The sequence below is a fragment of the Haliotis rufescens genome, unplaced genomic scaffold (genome assembly GCF_023055435.1).
Source record: "Haliotis rufescens isolate VD_foot unplaced genomic scaffold, xgHalRufe1.0.p SCAF_26, whole genome shotgun sequence".
Classification (NCBI taxonomy): domain Eukaryota; kingdom Metazoa; phylum Mollusca; class Gastropoda; order Lepetellida; family Haliotidae; genus Haliotis; species Haliotis rufescens.
In genome coordinates this window covers 5,293,549-5,308,805 of record NW_025963957.1, presented here as the reverse complement: position 1 = coordinate 5,308,805, position 15,257 = coordinate 5,293,549, and the positions used below count along the sequence as shown (strand labels likewise).

General features: G+C 40.4%; 1 protein-coding gene across 1 annotated transcript; it reads left to right on the top strand.

Moving 5' to 3' along the window:
• The first annotated feature begins 3,471 nt into the window (after nucleotides 1-3,471).
• On the top strand, nucleotides 3,472-13,271 carry LOC124147320. Its single transcript, XM_046517998.2, has 6 exons — nucleotides 3,472-3,716; nucleotides 7,079-7,215; nucleotides 7,809-7,865; nucleotides 9,149-9,291; nucleotides 10,889-11,036; nucleotides 12,102-13,271. Exons 1-6 carry the CDS (start codon nucleotides 3,653-3,655, stop codon nucleotides 12,180-12,182), a joined length of 630 nt encoding a protein of 209 aa, XP_046373954.2. The 5' UTR covers nucleotides 3,472-3,652; the 3' UTR covers nucleotides 12,183-13,271.
• Nucleotides 13,272-15,257: the final 1,986 nt, after the last annotated feature.

The following is a 15,257-nucleotide window of genomic DNA, read 5'->3' as shown; positions in this document are numbered from 1 at the left end:
AACAAACAAACATCACAATGACATACAAGCATGAATTTTCTTGATAGAATGTGCCTTAAACATTATCTGTTTACTTTGTAAGCATTAAGTCAGGAGCAAAATAACCTATACTTCTCAATCGATTTTATCATATATTTGATCTTCAATTGAAAATATCTTAAGTGAGCTGTATTATGTTTAAAAATGAACTGTACTGGTAAGTCAACACTGAATGAATATTCGACATGAAAAGGTTTTTAATATAAGTTGATAAAAACCTTTTTAAAATTAACAAATGTATTCGCATAATAAACACCTGCTGAATTGTATCTTAGACATCTTATTTTCGAAAATCAATTCGTTTGCTTTTTTTTGCACAAATTGACAACTTTTCAAACATGTAAGACGTTATGTAGATTCAAATTTATTTTTTACCCCTGTCTTCGTAGTCGGTATACCTTTACCCTCAGCTTCTTTTTCCAATAGGTTTAGTTTGGTACACGGAATGATTCGCTTTATTATTTATAAATGTCTGGTTGTACCATACTTCTGTGGTTTTCTCAAAGGCATAAACTGAACTGACAATCCCATGATTGCCTGTCTCCTTACCCTTTCCGCGAACACCTGATTTTCATAGATATATTTGTATAATTTTCACCGCTTATTTGTCATTTACGCCTGATGGAACATGTTTCATAATGGAGGCTGGTTCTTCTCCGCTGTTGACGTTCTCTATTTCAGCTCTGTTAACGTTCAAGTTCTCAAAGTGAGTTTTGTTTGAAAATAAACATCTTGGCTGATGTCTGTGTTTCCCCGCTTTGCATGCACATTGACCTTTTGCGCAGGTAATACTCTCACGCGATTAAAGTATATCCCTAAATTTCGCAACCAACGTTATCGTGAGTAATGTATCACTGATAACCTAACTGGGTCATACGCTATTCACTCCTGTGCAATGTGAAAATACCCGAAATCCAACCCCACCCCACCTACCCACTCACTCACTCAGTAGATGTACACATCAGGTACACTTCAGTCACAAGGATGCCCCACCCCACCTACCCACTCACTCAGTCAGTAGATGTACACATCAGGTACACTTCAGTAACAAGGATGCCCCACCCACCTACCCACTCACTCACTCAGTAGATGTACACATCAAGTACACTTCAGTCACAAGGATGCCCCACCCCACCTACCCACTCACTCACTCAGTAGATGTACACACCAGGTACACTTCAGTCACAAGGATGCCCCACCCCACCTACCCACTCACTCACTCATTCAGTAGATGTACACATCAGGTACACTTCAGTCACAAGGATGCCCCACCCACCCCACCCACCCACTCACTCACTCAGTAGATGTACACATCAGGTACACTTCAGTCACAAGGATGCCCCACCCCACCTACCCACTCACTCACTCAGTAGATGTACACATCAGGTACACTTCAGTCACAAGGATGCCCCGCCCACCTACCCACTCACTCAGTCAGTAGATGTACACATCAGGTACACTTCAGGCACAAGGATGCCCCACCCACCCACCTACCCACTCACTCAGTCAGTAGATGTACACATCAGGTACACTTCAGTCACAAGGATGCCCCACCCACCTACCCACTCACTCAGTCAGTAGATGTACACACCAGGTACACTTCAGTCACAAGGATGCCCCGCCCACCTACCCACTCACTCAGTCAGTAGATGTACACATCAGGTACACTTCAGGCACAAGGATGCCCCACCCACCCACCTACCCACTCACTCAGTCAGTAGATGTACACATCAGGTACACTTCAGTCACAAGGATGCCCCACCCCACCTACCCACCCAACCACTCACTCAGTCAGTAGATGTACACATCAGGTACACTTCAGGCACAAGGATGCCCCACCCAGCCATCTACTCACTCAGTCAGTAGATGTACACACCAGGTACACTTCAGGCACAAGGATGCCCCACCCCACCTACCCACTCACTCAGTCAGTAGATGTACACATCAGGTACACTTCAGGCACAAGGATGCCCCACCCACCCACCTACTCACTCATTCAGTAGATGTACACACCTGGTACACTTCAGTCACAAGGATGCCCCACCCCACCTACTCACTCAGTCAGTAGATGTACACATCAGGTACACTTCAGGCACAAGGATGTCCCACCCCACCCACCTATTCAGTCAGTCAGTAGATGTACACATCAGGTACACTTCAGTCACAAGGATGCCCCACCCCACCTACCCACTCACTCAGTCAGTAGATGTACACATCAGGTACACTTCAGTCACAAGGATGCCCCACCCATCGACCTACCTACTCACTCAGTCAGTAGATGTACACATCAGGTACACTTCAGTCACAAGGATGCCCCACCCACCCACCCACATACTCACTCAGTCAGTCAGTATATGTACACATCAGGTACACTTCAGTCACAAGGATGCCCCACCCACCTGAAATAATGACACTGTTGTCACTACAGTCTTCTGACACACATTGCAGCGTCGTGATGTGTCAAAACACGACTTCATGTCACTTTGGTAATATAGCATCAGTAAAAAAAAGGGTTTGAAGCCAAAGTACGCTTTGGATCCCAATGTTAGCTCAATCACACTTGGCCTTTTAATTCTTAAAGACAGGAGGTACCTTCAACCTTGAAATGAGTCGCCAGCTATTCCAGGAAGCGTTTCCCTGTATTTAAAACCATAAGTTCGCCCATTAGCCTCCTTTCTAAAGGGGTGGTGGGGTAGCTTGGTGGTTAAAGCGTTCGCTCGTCACGCTGAAGGCCTGGGTTCGATTCCCCACATTCCCATTTCTGGTGTCCCCGACGTGATATTGCTGGAATTTTACTAAAATCGGCGTGAATCCATATTCATTCAAACACTCACTTGGTTTCTTTCAATATGACCAGTCGACGTCTTTATGTGAATAATATTATTTCTCCGACAGTACCGACACATCTACTCTGCTCTCGTTTCCTGACAAGCAGCGTCTTGACATACGTAACAAATGTTATATTTGGGATAACACTTTCTCAGTAAAGTAGAGATTCTAGTACTTGTTTTTGGTTGACTCCCATCCGAGATTCAGGCACCTAGTGAGGCACCTATCGCCAGCACACAAAGTCAGCGATCTAACCCAGCCGACGAGGCTTCCACAAAAATGAAAAATCCGACATCTGGTAGACTTAAGTCTGAAACACGTACTTTGTGTACCCCTCTGACAAGTGTCTTGTCATACGTTTGTCCGATTCCGACTGTATCATCAACATGTGCTTATGAATCAACATCAAACAATGATGATACCACGTGTTCGCAAAACACAGAGCTTATCCTGCCCACCAGTGGCAATCGTCACACAAGCAAAAATATTAGTAATGCTACTTCACGCACACATCGCTACAGATTACCAAATATTCTGCTGAAAGTATTTTGACGTCAGATGCCCCAGTCCTGTCAGAAAAGCCCGGATGTGGGTCGACATGATAACGCTAGATAACGTGGATAGCAACGGTAGCTCGCACGAAGGGTTTACGTGGCGCTGGGTTATTGTGAAATATTCCAAGTATAACCAAATATATACGGGCGACAGAAACTGAGCAAGTAAATCATTCCCCCCAACTGTAAGGATCTCACGGGACACGTAACGGAGACACCACAGTCCCACGATGTTTGTTCGAAGTCGACACAGTGTTGCCAATGGGATTATCTCGGCTCTTGTTCTTGGATGCGGTGAGTGGAATATCGATCTCTGGTCAAGTGAAAACCTCAAAGAAATACTTAATTACTGCTAACAATTTACAAAAATTCAACCCTTATAAGAGCAGTATAAATATCTTTGAAATTCTGAATGTAATAGAAATGGCGGTGAACGTATGAACACGTGATGCCTTTGGAAACTCCACAACAATAATTGATATATATGAAGTCACAACACTTATTTGTTTCCTCCGAATTCTATATATCTATAACATCACCTCCGAGGGATGAACTCCGCCAGCCACATTTCTAGGCATTAAACGACACCATATCCACATGTTTTATCTTCGTAAGTTTACAAACAAACAAACAAACAGTCGACATGTGCAATTCTGGTCAACCGAAGTATGACGTATCTGTTAATACGTCTGTTTCATTGTTTGTTGTTTAACGCCGCACTCAGCAATATTCCACCTATATTACAACGGTCTGCATATAATCGAGTCTGGACCAAACAACCCAGTGATTGACATCATGAGCATCGATCCACTCAATTGGAATACGATGACATGCACCAACCAAGTCAGCAAGCCTGATCACCCGATCCCGTTAGTCGTCTCTTACGAGTTAACATGTGCTAACATTGGTCTACTAAGGTTATGACAATGGTATTAATTATATGAACAATTTCGGGTTGCAAAATGCTGATCCTGTATCCGACTATGACGTCATATCTCACACTCCGGCGCAGTTTCTGCCACAGGCTATTTTGCACATCACGTGACCCGACTTATCAGAACAGACTGACTTGATGTAAGCCTTTCCTTGCGCTTTACAGTGCGATTTACATAGTTATATCGATATATTACTACAATTGCGATAGGTGGGGACATGGCAATTCACGTATATCTTTATCCATCGCTGCCTCTACGTTGGGCTTCGATGACAGCACGTGGAGCTAAACAATAAATGTAAACCACCTAAAAGTTGTTTTCACGTTTTAGGATATTTTTTCAATGAAAGTTAATCATTCTATGACATATGTTTATCTAAATGTGCAGTCTCGTCAAACATAAATTAGATGAAAAACATATGCAACATCTTGAATGTACTGTGTAAGATGTGACCAATCGTCATGTAGTATATGTCAGGGGTGCTATTCTGGTCGCGTCGAACTCTGGGTAGGAGGGTGCTAATCATATCTTTTGCGTCACGATGAGTGGTGTGACGTCACAGTGGTGACGCCCGGTTTGAAACCGAACCTCGCACTGCTTACTTAATTATATGGAGGGGGGAAACTAAGATTACTACCTCTGCTACACTCGTTCAACGCGACTAAAGTATAATTAGGATCTAGAACGTCATGTTTTGTTAACATGTATCATCGGTGTTTCCTTATTCGATATCGACAACCCAATCAAACTATAGACCCAATCATGATCAATGCCGCTTTACTCAATATCTGTTATGACACTTAAGAGTTTAATTTTATCACTTTAGAATGGAGATAAACAATGTTTTCAATGTTTGTCTCCTAATTAATTTTTAGAATGTTTATTTCCATGGCCTTATTGATAACAGTGTTCATGACAGGTATTCTCTAGACTTGCTAGGTTCATCGCTGATTGTATACGTGTATTATACATAACCTTTCTGTAGACGATAATAAATTTATCTCATCCACCTTTGCCGTTCTCGTGACGCTGACGCGGCTCAATATAACTTCATTACTGTTCACACTGTGTTACAACAAATCCACCACACTCGCTTCTGATAACTAGGCAGCTTGCCATTTCAGACAACAATCAACCAATAAACAACAACATCAACAACAGTGCCTTAGGTTTGGTACCTCCAAATATGTTGACTGACATTGGAAAAGTACCCGGGTTTGCTGCCAGGAGTTTATGTGCAGTGTGTTGAGAAGACCGGCAACACTGCAGAGTCCTTCTTTAGATGAAGTCTGCTGGCCTGAAAAGTTCGAAACCGTCAATGTGTGATTTTGCATCCAAATGTAGATATGAAATGTAAATTATGTAAAGAATTTAATGAGACTGTCCAACACATTGGCAGTGGATGCCCAGCTTTGGCACAAACCCAGTATCTAAAGCGACATGATGGAGTGGCTCGATCATTTTATTACCGCCTACGCGATGTTTGTTGTTTTGACGCAGATGTCCATCCATGGTACGACCCGGAATATGTAGAGGGCGTCATGGAAAATGATGAATACAAAGTTCTTTGAAATAGGCCGTCAGACCTACCCAGGCCATCTTGTCCTTTTTGATAAATCCAATGAAATCATTAATATCATTGACTTCTCTCTCCCTTTTGACACTAATGTGATTGACAAGGTTCCGGACAGTATTATCTCCTTGTTGTCAATACCTTACCTATGTTATCCCACTCATATATGCAATTGTTGTTAATGTTAATCCTCTACTGTTAATCCTCTACCTACTATATATATTCTGTACTAAGTCCCTAATTCAGTCTTGCTTGACAACGGTATAAGGATCTATACGGAAAGTCGCTTTTTACAGTATTAAAGAAGTTTGTTATCCATAAAAATTGTGTCTACCTTGTCTACGTTGTTCGGGAAAAACATGGTAAATATCTCGCTTTCCGTAAAAGGCGACTATGCTTGTCGTAAGAGGCGACTAACGGGATCGGGTGGTCAGACTCGTTGCCTGGGTCGATGCACATGATGTCAATCACTGGATTGTCTGTTTCAGACTCGATTATTTACAAACCGCCGTCATATAGCTGTAATAATGCTGAGTGCGGCGTTAAACAACAAATATATAAAACAAAGAAGGCTGTAGTGTTGGCAATTCTTCACATTCTCCAAAAGGTTCTGGGAGGGTTTGACTAGGCAGCGCTTCCTGGGAGAAGTCCAATTCGCTGTCTGGGCTGCGTGTAGAGGGGGCAAGGGCCCTGAGCTGATGATGAGCCTAACCAGCCTGACTGTGCTAGGATTACCCAAACCCTCTTTGCTGCATTTTTATTTTAATCTGTAAATAATAATAATATTAACAACAACCCTACTACTACTACTACTACTACTACTACTACTACTACTACTACTACTACTACTACTACTACTACTACTTCTACTACTACTTCTAATACTACTACTACTACTACTACTACTACTACTACTACTACTACTACTACTTTTGTTATTACTACTTCTAATCAATCCAAACTTTAAGGTTCAAGGCTGCACAGGTCAGAGGTAATGCTTCAAGGGCATGACATTATTATACATATATTTTCGTTGCATTTCAAGCTTCCTCGGGAATATACATACAACACCAGTTCATCCTACCAGGTACCCATTCACAGCATGTCTGTCAAATGGCAATCACATATATATTCTTTTTCCCTTTCAGGCATATCGCTGAGTGTTCTGATTGGTGTGTTGTTCAAGAGGGAGATGGACATCTATAACAGCATACTAAGTCAGATGGATACGTTCTACGTCAGACCTGGTTTAGGCTCAACACCAGTGTGGCTTCTCGGCTTCGCAGTGAGTCTCAACTCCCAGTTATCTCTCTAAACAAAATACCCTCTTAACGAAATGAAATAAAAATGTTCAAATGCCCTACGTATCAGTGACTATACGGGTTAGAATGTATCGTCAGCAACTCATGCTTGTCGTTAGAGGCAACTGACGGAATACGGTAGTCAGTCTCGCTGACTTGGTTGATACAAGTCTTCGTATCTTCAATTGCTTAGATCAACGCTCATGATGTCAATCACATGATTGTCTGGTCCTGACTCAATTCTTTACAGTGCAACGTTAAATAACAAACAAACAAACAAAACTCGCATTACAACAGTCGTTGCATTCCCTACAACATGTATCGGTAGGGAGAACGAACCTGTACGTACATGTCAAAAGGACAAAATATTGCACGGGCCACTTTTCGCCACAGGATCTGAATACTTTATGAAATTAGCAAATCTTTTAGGAATTGTTATCAGGTGTGTATATGAATGAGAACCAGAATTTGTTCACTTCACCACTTTCGTCTCAGAGATTGATTTAAGAGGTTTCCAGGAAGCAATTTATTAATATTGCAGCTTGAGCAAACATAAACAACACAAAATCTTTTGCAGTACATTGTCCCTGGTCTGCTTGGAGCCATTTCCGGATGCGCCAGATTCAAATGTTTGGTAAGTGATTTAGGTCAAGGGATGAAAACTCTGTTTGTCCACTATGACAACACTTTCAGATAGTTTGGCATAAACGCTTAGCAGTTGAGAAATTCAGGAAACGCTGTTTGCAAACGTAATTACCCAGCACAGAGTAAACAGTTACCTTCCCCAGTGGAAAGATCGCCTGCCGTGCACAGCCTTCTTCATACACGATCCTTGTCCTTGTGATAGCATCCATTGGCATCTTGATGACATACTTAATAAATCCATATCCTTGAGTAAATCCACATATTTTGTTCAGCGGGAGGGACATATGCGTGTGCCAGTGATCGCTCGTATCAAAACCCGAAACACTGCGATATGTTGAGTGCAGCATGTGACATATCCTTGCAGCCAGCAGTTCTACAATTGACTTGCCTTTATATGTATTTGTGACGAGTGCCACCGGTTGGACAGGATACGCTCACCTGGTGTCAACACTATTTGATTGCGATTCATACACTCAGGCTCATAAAAAAGTCGGAATCGTACTGCTTATGTCGAGGCTATGGAATGGTTTTGTCGCTCCTATTCAATTTCAAGCATTGGTTGGATTCGCACAAAATTCATGCACGTAGTAGGGCTCATTTGACTTTCGTGAGTGGTGCATTGTCTCCTTTCATTGGCTGTCTCAAAATAGACACACGTTATCACTCCACGGCTGAGCGTATGTATTTGCGGGTTAAGGGGAACACAGCTTATACATAAAGTCATCTTCCCTAGGCAAGGGAGTTTACTGACTTAAAAGTCCAGTTTCAACCCTTGCCGAACTAGGCTGGAATGTCTTGGCTCTTACGAGTTATGTCCCTTTTATGTCCTTCCTATTGACCAATCAGATTCCACCTATCATATTGCTTGCGTTTGCTTCAAACAGGATGGTGGCGCCCAGTCAAGACGATCTGTTTATCAAAATATATATTATTATAATCTAAAGGTTATAATAGCACCTTGATTTAAAAAAATCAAAAGGTTTGGAAAATATCCGTCGACGCCTATATGCTTTGCATATACTGCAATCGACCTAAATCTGCAGGACCGTTTACGACTCGAGTGTCGATTTCGTAACGCGATTTTGATTGGACTATGCATATGACTCCCTAATTGTAGCCTCGTTCGGCAAGGGTGGAAACTGAACTTTTATAAGATGACATAACGAGTAAAGTACTGGCGATGGGTAATGCTGGATTATAGTGGATACTGCAGCGTGAGTTATGAAACACGTCACCCACATCTACTACAGTGGACACTGTTCTTCTCCTCAGTACATCGTACACATGGTGTTTTCTATCCTCACCCTCCTCGTCATGGGCATCTTCGTCATCCTTGGTATCATTGCCATTGGGGCCCTGGTGTCCACGCCTCCAAGTTCCTGTATTACAGAAGGCAATCTCTGCACTTGTAACAGGTAGGTAGAGTTGTGTCAAGGTGGTGTCTGTCTGTCTGTTACGCTGCAATCCAGCTATATGACGGCGTCTGTAGATAATCAATAAGAGTGCCTATGTATGTATGTATGTATGTATGTATGTATGTATGTATGTATGTATGTATGTATGTATGTATGTATGTATGTATGTATGTATGTATGTATGTATGTATGTATGTATGTATGTATGTAGGTAGGTAGGTAGGCAGGCAGGTAGGTAGGTAGGTAGGTACATGTAGACCATCATATTATGAACACACAAAGCCATTTATAAAGTGGTCTAATATAACAGATGCTATATTTGGGATAACACTTTCTCAGTAAAGTACGGATTCCAGTACTTTTTTGGGTTGAGTCCCATCCGGGATTCGAACTCACACTTCCAGTGTGAGGCACCTAATCGCCATCACACAAAGTCACCGATCTATCTCCCTCCGCCCGCGAGGCTTCCACAAACCTGAAAGTCCGACAACTGGTAGTCTAGATCATGTACTTTGTGTACCCCTCTGTGTGGGTTAGTTCGCTGACTTTGTGTGCTGGCGATTAGGTGCCTCACTCTGTCAGTGTGGGTTGGAATCCCGGATGGGACTCAACCCATAAAAATACTAGAATCTGTACTTTACTAAGAAAGTGTTATCCCAAATTATCCCATATTAGTTTATAGTAGACACCAAATGGATTGAACAGTTACATATGTATATGTCATGTATTTATATATACTGGTGTGAAGGAGAACAATCACAGAAACATTCGTGACCAACTCGTGTTGTTCCGGGACAAGCCGAATAGTGACTCGTGCCTTCTCTCATGGCCATTTTAGCGACCGGGATCCGTCTTAGCGCAAACGGGCATACCAAAAACAATTGTCAACTCGTTGCGTAATTGTTCACATATATTTCCCCATATTTTATATATATTTCAGATGCAATTTAAAGCACATCGGGACATGCGGAATTATACAGTATGATTGAACACATTAAACTGTGTCTTGGGTATATTTTTAGATGCAAGACATATGTAAAATCAAAAATTATTTCTGAGGGATTCTTTGACGAAGAACTTGAAATCATATGCGCATTCTGATTGGTTTGTCCTATTTTCGCACATAACATTCATCGATAGGGGGACGAGTCATCTTGCAGGTTACGGAAAGGGGCGAGTGGTGACGAATGTCACAGAAAGGATGTGACGTACGAATGTACACATTTCTGAATGAGAAAGAACGAAGTCAGTAGATACATGTTTTTTCTCATCTACAGCACGTTTCACTCATTGGATAAAACGATTAGCGCATTTATCCATAAAGAGTGAACTACGGTTATAACGAACTAAAATTAATTTTAGTTCGTTATAACCGTAGTTCGTTATAGGAACATATACAGCCTATATGCAGGAAATAGACGGGACCCAAAAACAGTTCGCTATATCCGTCAGTTCGGTATAAGCGTGTTCGTTATAAACGTATGTTTACAGTGGACAAGTGTAACGGAGTGAACATTGTGAAATGTTTATATTTCCTTTCTTGATAGTAATAATGATTCATTTCATTTATAAAACTGTTTTGTTTTGCTTCCTTCAGTGGATCCTCGAATCCAATCAAGTTCGACTGTGACTACGTCACAAGCGTGGCCGGTTTAGGGGTGGGCGCTGTTGTGGTGATCGTCCTCGGCTGGATCTTCACCCTCGTCAGCACCATCTTGTCTGGCATCCTCGCCTGCAGAAGCGAGGTAATAATTTAATTGTTTGTTTGTTCTTTAACGCCACACTCAGGAATGTTCCAGCTATATGATGGCGGTCTGTAAATAATCGAGTCTGGATCAGACAATCCAGTGATTGACATCATACGCATCGATCCATGCAATAACGATACAATGACATCAACCAAGTCAGCGAGCCGGACCATCCAATCCCGTTAGTCGCCTTTCACGGCAAGCATGGGTTGCTGAAGACCTATTGTGACCCGGATGTTCACGGGTGTGCGAGGTAATGAACTACAGTCACACTGGAATAGATGTCCCTCTGGTCCATGCCAAGAGGAAGCAATGTTTATGTATACATTTTCTGACGAAAGGTAGGAAACAAGGACACGAGGTATTCGTGCAACCGCTTCTGTCCTACCAGACAATCAAGTGATTGCATCATGAACATCTACCCATGCAATTGGGATACGATGGCATGCATCAACCTAGTCACCGAGGAAGACCACCCGTTCCATTTTGTCGAAGTTTACGACAAAGGTATTTTGGCCTGGATTGCCCCTGGTTTCCAAAATAGTCTTTCATGTTACACCCACGTAGTAAAATTATGCACGTTACAATGTGATAGGTTGAAAAGTATTGTTAACTTTTCTGAACTTCTTACTGTTTGTGAACTCATTCATTTTCTTCTCAGTCCAATTTTTACAAACAAAACTCCTATTAACCAGAACGATTTCGCTTTGAGTTGACACCTACAGTGACGCCATACTGTGCATCGTGTCACGTCAACATTGCATCCAGGACTACTGTCACACACGGACTGTAATATTTAAGAACCCGTATTGCGCCATAATTTCCGAATGATGTATCGAATGCTCAGTTGCAATGTGAATGTGAAAACCTATGGCCTGTTTCACATCAAGTGCAAAATATAGGAGAGATTTTCAAATGACGATACAAGCATGACTCTTAACATGAATATTCCTATTGTATGTATACTGAAAATAATATGTTAAGTACCTTAATATCCATGATGGCTGCCAAATTGTGCGTACACCTGTAATAACGTGCCTGTAATGAACTCTTTGATTTCAGATTCCCCAGCGAGTTGACATGCATACCATGCCCCCACAAGCCTACGTGGTAAACAACCAAGGCTACAGCGTAAAGTACTGATGTCCCTGTCATCTGTCTCTCACACAGCATCACCGTTAACCGACCGCTAAAACCCAAGGAGCCTGTAAATTATGGATCTGTAAATAAATCAAAACAGAATAAAATGCCAACTGATTAATATCAGCATCGGTTTTGAGAAGTCGGCTCAAGGAATAACATTCCGATTTTATATTTAGTCCAAAGGGTAGTTTTCTTATTCGATATTACCAAAGAAAACCAATATCATTTTAAAAAGACAACTTGAATTTACTGAATCTAAACAAAAGTTTTATCGTATATAGTAGATTGTCCCCAAATGGGAACTACAAGGCTTTTGCTTTTTTCAAAGAGATACTAAAGGAATTGTTCAACCTTCTTCAGTTGTATTATTAGAAAGTTAAAAGTATATAAATACTAACAGGCCATATAACAATACCTTCAACAATTGTTCCTTTTAGACATGCAGCGTGTTACGTGCCCCTTAATATAACAGCTGTTGAGATAGGCCTATATTATGATCATGAATATTCACGCTGACGTTTAAGTTCCGGATATATATAGTCTAGCTTTTAAATCGTTTCCACATGTAAATAGTAAATATATATCAATTAATATGAAATCAAACCCAACCATCATGAACACGTGTCCCCAAATATCAAATGACGTTGCCTCCACTTTCATTAAACCGAATTTCCCTTTTCCGCTTTTTTTCGATACAAGGGAATAAAATATTACTTAACAGTTATGCGTTGTTTGGTACCGGAGGGGCAGGGTACGCTGACATTTTCGCGAACACATGATATCGTCACTATTTTATGGTGATTCATAAACACATGCTCATGATATAGTCTTGAGTCGTACTATGAACTCAGCTTTTAGCAGATATTTCTAAAGGAAATGACTTTTGCCGCTTGTATAACTCTGTCAGCTTTGAATATTTATGCACTGAACAACTTTTAACACGCTATTGTCAAGAATCATTTGGCATTGATTACATGCTTCTCTGACATTCCACACGAGTCATTTCATCATTTGTTTTTGACAATTATTTTGTTGATACAATGTTTGATTGTAAACATAATTTATCATTAAAATTTTATATACATAAAATCTGCGTGCTTGTATTTCGTTAAACCTGTCTTCTTTAATAGTTGCATGTATTTGCGCATTATTTTTGAATATCGTCCTGTAATTCAAAGTTTAGGAACCGCCAACAATATCATTTTCCTCCTCGTTGCAAAACGTGGACGGGGCAACTCATGGTGCCAATGGCACAACTTGTGGCTGTCCAGACACATAGTACTTCTTCCAACCCCTTGGTTATATCATCACTGGTTGATGACAACAACACCTTTCTTCAGTTACTGGTATTCGGATATGGCCCAAAACATGGTTAACAGGCTGTAATAATTATTTATGGATTCTGTCGAAGCGTATGCCAAACGTGGACCAACAGCGAAGATGATCATGTTGAATGTTGCATGATGTTCCCCTTGGTAGAATACACACACTGAAAAAGAGGAAACAGAATTGGAAAAACCCATTCTGTCCCAACCAGCCGTCAGTCAAAGTCTGACTGCCCTACATGAAAAGTTTGTAGTTGTCCCCACTGACAAGGCCTCAATTAACATAACCATTACATGAAAGCATCACTACATTAACTGTTTAATCAAACATCTTGGTACAAGTGACATATCAAATAACATAACCATTACATGAAAGTATCACAACATTAACTGTTTAATCAAACATCTTGGTACAAGTGACATATCAAATAACACAACCATTACATGAAAGCATCACTACATTAACTGTTTAATCAAACATCTTGGTACAAGTGACACATCAAATAACATAACCATTACATGAAAGTATCACAACATTAACTGTTTGATCAAACATCTTGGTACAAGTGACATATCAAATAACACAACCATTACATGAAAGCATCACTACATTAACTGTTTAATCACACATCTTGGTACAAGTGACATATCAAATAACACAACCATTACATGAAAGCATCACTACATTAACTGTTTAATCAAACATCTTGGTACAAGTGACATATCAAATAACACAACCATTACATGAAAGCATCACTACATTAACTGTTTAATCAAACATCTTGGTACAAGTGACACATCAAATAACATAACCATTACATGAAAGTATCACAACATTAACTGTTTGATCAAACATCTTGGTACAAGTGACATATCAAATAACACAACCATTACATGAAAGCATCACTACATTAACTGTTTAATCACACATCTTGGTACAAGTGACATATCAAATAACACAACCATTACATGAAAGCATCACTACATTAACTGTTTAATCAAACATCTTGGTACAAGTGACACATCAAATAACATAACCATTACATGAAAGTATCACAACATTAACTGTTTGATCAAACATCTTGGTACAAGTGACATATCAAATAACACAACCATTACATGAAAGCATCACTACATTAACTGTTTAATCACACATCTTGGTACAAGTGACATATCAAATAACACAACCATTACATGAAAGCATCACTACATTAACTGTTTAATCAAACATCTTGGTACAAGTGACATATCAAATAACACAACCATTACATGAAAGCATCACTACATTAACTGTTTAATCAAACATCTTGGTACAAGTGACACATCAAATAACATAACCATTACATGAAAGTATCACAACATTAACTGTTTGATCAAACATCTTGGTACAAGTGACATATCAAATAACACAACCATTACATGAAAGCATCACTACATTAACTGTTTAATCACACATCTTGGTACAAGTGACATATCAAATAACACAACCATTACATGAAAGCATCACTACATTAACTGTTTAATCAAACATCTTGGTACAAGTGACATATCAAATAACACAACCATTACATGAAAGCATCACTACATTAACTGTTTAATCAAACATCTTGGTACAAGTGACACATCAAATAACATAACCATTACATGAAAGTATCACAACATTAACTGTTTGATCAAACATCTTGGTACAAGTGACATATCAAATAACACAACCATTACATGAAAGCATCACTACATTAACTGTTTAATC

Bases quoted from the DNA above. Each gene is read 5' to 3' on its own strand.
- LOC124147320 (XM_046517998.2), top strand. From the start codon at position 3,653: ATGTTTGTTCGAAGTCGACACAGTGTTGCCAATGGGATTATCTCGGCT. The intron at 7,866-9,148 runs GTAAGTGATTTA...TCTTCTCCTCAG, and splicing joins GCGCCAGATTCAAATGTTTG to TACATCGTACACATGGTGTT. The intron at 9,292-10,888 runs GTAGGTAGAGTT...TGCTTCCTTCAG, and splicing joins AATCTCTGCACTTGTAACAG to TGGATCCTCGAATCCAATCA.